The sequence below is a fragment of the Trachypithecus francoisi genome, unplaced genomic scaffold, assembly GCF_009764315.1.
Source record: "Trachypithecus francoisi isolate TF-2019V2 unplaced genomic scaffold, Tfra_2.0 Lachesis_group12, whole genome shotgun sequence".
Taxonomy (NCBI): Eukaryota; Metazoa; Chordata; class Mammalia; order Primates; family Cercopithecidae; genus Trachypithecus; species Trachypithecus francoisi.
The window spans coordinates 48,118,704-48,124,827 of record NW_022681457.1 but is presented as its reverse complement, the minus strand read 5'-3'; the positions used below and the strand labels follow the sequence as shown (position 1 = coordinate 48,124,827).

General features: G+C 40.9%; 1 protein-coding gene across 1 annotated transcript; it reads right to left on the bottom strand.

Annotated features, from left to right (window-relative positions):
- Positions 1-1,494: 1,494 nt before the first annotated feature.
- LOC117092191 (ubiquitin-conjugating enzyme E2 variant 3-like) lies at positions 1,495-3,520 on the bottom strand. Its single transcript, XM_033225468.1, is given in 3 exon segments — positions 1,495-2,410; positions 2,413-3,274; positions 3,341-3,520. Coding segments are annotated over 3 exon segments (1,284 nt in total). The 5' UTR covers positions 3,467-3,520; the 3' UTR covers positions 1,495-2,114.
- Positions 3,521-6,124: the final 2,604 nt, after the last annotated feature.

Below are 6,124 nucleotides of genomic sequence, written 5' to 3'. Positions count from 1 at the left end.
CATAAAAAAGGACAGTAAGAATACATTGTTAGGGTAACATGAACTAATTCGCATGCATATTGAAATTACATAGACCTAAATGCTTTTCTCTTCAAATATCCAAGGTTTTTATCCAGTTAACTCTGGTGGGAATCTTTCCAAGCATATTAAATCTTTTCTGCTTTCCTAAACATGGGTTACTGAATATAATTTCACCTTTTCTTTATGACTAAAGTTCATCATTATAAGCATTCCTTATTACACTAAAACAGCGTTAGTTTGCCTATTTCCTCTTTACCTAGGATGTGTCTGGCCTTATAAACCCTCTTATCTCCGCCTGGATTAACCTATTATATGCTTGCTTTATTTTTATTTTTATTTTTTTAGAGACAGGGTCTCACTGTGTTGCCTAGAGTGCAGTGGCATGATCATAGCTCACTGTAATCTTGAACTTCTGGGCTCAAGCAATCCTCCTGCCTCAGCCTCCTGAGTAGCTGGAACTACAGGTGCACAGCACCACACCTGGCAAATTTTTAAACTTTTTTTGTTTTTGAGATGGAGTCTCGCTCTGTCGCGCAGGCTGGAGTGCAGTGGTGTGATCTCCACTCACTGCAAGCTCCGCCTCCTGGGTTCATGCCATCCTCCTGCCTCAGCCTCCCAAGTAGCTGGGACTACAGGCGCCTGCCACCATGCCCAGCTAATTTTTTGTATTTTTAGTAGAGACGGGCTTTCACCGTGTTAGCCAGGATGATCTCGATTTCCTGACCTCGTGATCTGCCTGCCTCGGGCTCCCAAAGTGCTGGCATTACAGGCATGAGTCACCACGCCCAGCCCATGTTTGTTTTTTATAAAAGCATGCCCTTACATGAGAATAAAAGTAATCCTTTCATGGTGTGTAGGACCCCAACTTTAGGGTCTTTTGATAACTATTTTGGCTGTTAAGGCTTTTCCCCCTTTTAGTGCCTAGAAAAAGTAGAGGTTGTATGGATAAGTGCCCCTTAATAGCCAAGACTTCTTGAGGACTAAACCTCAGTTTCCTTTTATAAAATGATGATGGTAATAGTCCCTACCTCAGTGGGCTGTTGTGAGGATTCAGTAAAATAATAAAGTGCTTATCATGCTGCCTGGTATATATGAAGTGTTAATGTTAACTGTTACTATTAGTTGTAATGTCACAATAGTAATAATAAGCTATCTTTCACATAAGAAAATATTGCTGTTGATCCATCACCAAAGTGTGTGTACTCTGAACTGTATGATCAGGAGAGGTTAAAGGATTTGCTCAGAACAAATAATGGGGAGAGTCCATTCGACCTCTCCCTATTATGACCAATGTTTTTAATGAAAATCTCATAGTTTGGCTCTAAAGTAAGCTGCTTGGCTTTCATTCATAATCTATTTCTACTAAAAATATACATTTGTCTATGGTTCTACTAATATCACAATTAATTTATGAGATGTTGGAGATCTTATATACTCCAGGAAGAAGTTATAGAAAATTTCATAAAGTCCCACTGGAAATTAAATTAAACTTTTAATGCATATCATTTTAAAAATTCACTTTCCATTTTCTGTTTTAAAGTGCATGTAAAATTCTTTTCCATTTTTTGGTAGCTAATTAATTTGAAGAAGGGAAATACAATGCTTTACTATTACTACCAACAGGATTTTACACAAGAAACATTAGTAACTTAAGCTGTGGATCCTGTGAATGTACAACTGACACAGATTTTGTAAATCTGTGCCTTGAACTTATGTTTATTATAAAAGTCAAAGGGTAATTTTCTTTTAAAGATGTATTACTTATAAAATATTCCCAAAGTGTGAATTGTGCTTTTAGTTTAGGATATATGATTTAAATTGATGCACACTTCAGATGAATGTTTACCCCTGCTGTAGATTTGAAGAACAGCATAGATATCTCAAGAACCCCAAATAAAATTAATTTTTCCCCTCCTTATGTAACTTCTTAAGGATTTAAATCCCAAAGCTAATCAAGAAACCCTCTACTTTAACCAAGCAGTTTGTAAGGATAAATAGCAGGATACAGAAATTCTCAAACCTATATATATTGGTAAAATTAAATGACTTTTCCCTTTACGTAGAAGTTCAGCCTCTCAAATTGCATTTGAGAATCAAAGTTTTAACTGTTGTTGGAGACCATGGATTGAGGATGCACTGCTTTGGAGTTTCTCAGAAACTGTATCTTCTTTCAGTGTGGTTTTGATGACTTCAGATACTCCACTGATTCCAAGGATGCAAGGCAAACTTAAAAACACTTCACTATTTATATCATAATAACCCTTTGCTAAAGTTGATACAGAATGCACTTTCTTCTTATTGTTTACAATACTGTCAACCATGTCAGCTACTGATAGTCCAACAGACCAGGATCTTTGACCTTTTACTCTAAGCAGTTCCATGGCTCTTTGTCTTCTCCTTGCTCGCCAATAACCCATACTTCTTTGCCTGAAGTCTGTGCCTTCAAAACATTTGTAATAATATACTGTAATCTCTGTGAATCCAGATTACATCCAATTCCAATCACTCGATTTGCAGGAAATGCACTCAGTTTCCATGTCACATAGGTCATGATTTCCACTGGTTGAGATGCAATGAGCAGGACACTGTGTTGACTATAATGTCCCAGAGCTGGGACAAGGGCTCTGAACATATCCACATTGCTCTGTACCACATCAAGGTAGGACTGAGAACTACCCAAGGAGTTGACTGTGAAGATCACCACCTTGGAATGAGCAGAGGCAGACAAATCTTTGCTGATCTCCACATTAGGAAGGTTGAAGATTTCAAGGTCCATCGTGGCTCCTTTAGTCCCTTCTGAGAGGTCTAAGAGGACCAGCCTGTCCGCAATGCCCTTTGCTGAAATTGCTAATGTGCAGGCAATACCCAGCTCTCCACCTCCAACCACAGTAACTTTATTGACTGTTTTATTCTCATGATTTGCCCAGCATTTTGAATTTATACCTGAAACAACTTCAGTGATTTTTGCAATATAGGCTAGCAAGTCTACCTGCCGTGCCTCATCAGATGATGGTAGAGAATACAGGGGAAGTTCCTCTTGAAACTTGGCAATCATTTCTTTAATTAATCCAACAATGACAGATTTAGGATGGCTCCAGTTTTGGAGATAAGGCAAATATATTCTGCCTTGAGCATCCACATGTTTTCCGACTGAGATTTCCATATTTGCAGTTGGCTTCAAGAAGCAAATAGGCGGAGCAAAAGGGTGAGAATCCAAAATCCAGAAACGAATTGGTATGTTATATGTGTTACCCTGATACATCACAGGAACTGTGCCGGTAAAATTCAGCAGGTCTTTCTGGGAACTATCTTTAAAAACATAGGTGTCCATGGAATATTTGAAATGTGGGAAAAATACATTTACATTCTTTAGTTCTTCCACAGTTAGGTCCCTGAACTTGTACTTGCCAAGCAGCCGTCTCAGGCCCTCGCAGTCGAACTCCATCTCCAGCCCGGTCCTGAGCCAGATCCCACGACCCCAGCCTTGGGGCCTTGTTCCGGACTTGCTCAACAATCTTGATTTAATAATCTGTGTGCAAATACTAAATAAAACAAGAGGGAGGGAAACATCTTTACATAATAAGCTTATACAGTTTGTATAAACCTCAAATTTGGGTTAGAAAAGCAATGGGAGAAATACTGTATCATAGTAAATGTAAACTAAAAATTGTATGACAGAAAAAATAATTTTACAAGGCAGAATTCAGAGGGCAAATTTAAGAAATTTCATCTTGGAATTCTTGCCAATCTGAAGCCTTTGAGATATTTGAATAAATAAAAGTGTGCCTACGCTGGAAATCTTATTTTAGAGCACAAGAGGGTCAAATATAATCGTTTGGATTCATTTTCCCTATTGGATGAAAGCCAATAATTCCTGGTAAGTGTAGTTATATTGAGCCCTACTATTAATCACATTCAGTACTGCCAGGAAACAACTGTGGCAGACAGATTGGGCTGGCACAGAGAGATCAGAAATGGGACAGCTCTTCCCAAGCAAAGACGTAGATTAGCCTTGGAGGGGACACGGACAGATTGACCAGACAAATGCAGAAGTGTCTGAAGCTAAAACCCAAAGGATTTATTTTCAGTGGGGAAAGAAATATCATAACTCCTGCTGTACTCTTTTACAAGAACCTTTAACTAAATATTAATTCTTCATATACTGAAAAACAAAATTATTTTGACCCAAACCTTGTTATAAATTTTTCAAATGTTAAAAGCTCTGATTTGGGGTCTGGAGGGCACACAGAACCTTCAAAGTTACTAATAATATAGTATTTCTTATATGATACTATTGTTTTCTTCTTTAAATTTTATATACACACAATGAACTCTCTTCCAATGATACATTTCTTGAAAAAACTTTAACATTAGGAAATGCCATTTAGTGTGTTACTATGATTCTAAGTGCCTCAATTATCTGTTAGCATATCTGCAAACTATTACTTGAAAGTTATTTTGTGTACATCTAGAACAAATTGCATTCTAATTATAATATGTAACCTTGAACATTTTTTCAGCGACTTTTAGAACAAAATTTTGTCATATGAAAAGTGAGGGAACCGCGCACAACCAGAGTGGGCGAGAACAAACACCACACTGGGGAACTTAGAGCAAAAAGTAACCTCCGATTTTCTGGAAGCGAGAATATCATTGTTTTCGCGCTTTAGTTGCTTTCATCTGAATGAAACTTTACCTAGAAGCTTTTGGAGCTCAGACACTGAGTCTTTGTTCTGCAAGAAACTGCTGCTGCCACTTAAAGAGATTGCAGATAATGTCCCCGATTTAAGATCAGTGCTCAACGCACATTAACTTTCTTTCTTTTTAAAGCTCTGCCCCCGACTTGCGGAGGGATCACGCAGCAGTCGGGGGCAGATTAAAGCCCTTGGACGAGGGTCACCTCCGTCCATGTTCGCTTGAGAGCAGTGGAGAGCAAAACGGTCCCCACGGGCGGACTTTGGCTTCTGGAGCCGCAGGGCCCTGCGGTCCTGGCACCTTCGCCTCTCAGCCTGCCCGCAGGCCGCCTGCCCCTTTCCACACCTCCTTTTCCCATCCTGCGAAAGAAACCTAGCTCCCAGAGCCGCTGGTGCAGTCAGTCCCCTCGCCCCTCCGGTCCCTGCGCGGGTCCCCCTCCAGCCGTGGCTGCATCCACCACCTCGGTTCCACTCAATCGATTTTTGCTGCATGTAAACACTTATTACCAAATCTTGGCGGGCAGAGCAAGATGGCCGAATAGGAACAGCTCCAGTTTCCAACTCCCAGCACCAGCGACACAGAAGACCGGTGATTTCTGCATTTTCAACTGAGACTCCACCTCTGGGGACAGGGCACAGCTTAAAAAACAACAGGGGAAGCAGCAGAGGCCTGTGCAGACACGAACGACTCTGTCTGACAGCTTTGAAGAGAGCAGTGGATCTCCCAACACGAAGGTTGAGATCTGAGAACGGACAGACTGCCTGCTCAGGTGGGTCCCTGACCCCTGAGTAGCCTAACTGGGAGACATCCCCCACTAGGGGCAGTCTGACACCCCGCACCTCACAGGGTAGAGTACACCCCTGAGAGGAAGCTTCCAAAGTAAGAATCAGACAGGTACACTCGCTGTTCAGCAATATTCTATCTTCTGCAACCTCTGCTGCTGATACCCAGGCAAACAGGGTCTGGAGTGGACCTCAAGCAATCTCCAACAGACCTATAGCTGAGGGTCCTGACTGTCAGAAGGAAAACTATCAAACAGGAAGAACACCTATACCAAAACCCCATCAGTACGTCACCATCATCAAAGACCAGAGACAGATAAAACCACAAAGATGGGGAAAAAGCAGGGCAGAAAAGCTGGAAATTCAAAAAATAAGAGCGCATCTCCCCCTGCAAAGGAGCACAGCCCATCGCCAGCAACGGATCAAAGCTGGTCAGAGAATGACTTTGACGAGATGAGAGAAGAAGGCTTCAGTCCATCAAACTTCTCAGAGCTAAAGGAGGAATTACGTACCCAGCACAAAGAAACTAAAAATCTTGAAAAAAGAGTGGAAGAATTGACAGCTAGACTTATTAATAGAGAGAAAGTCATAAACGAAATGACAGAGATGAAAACCATGACACAAGA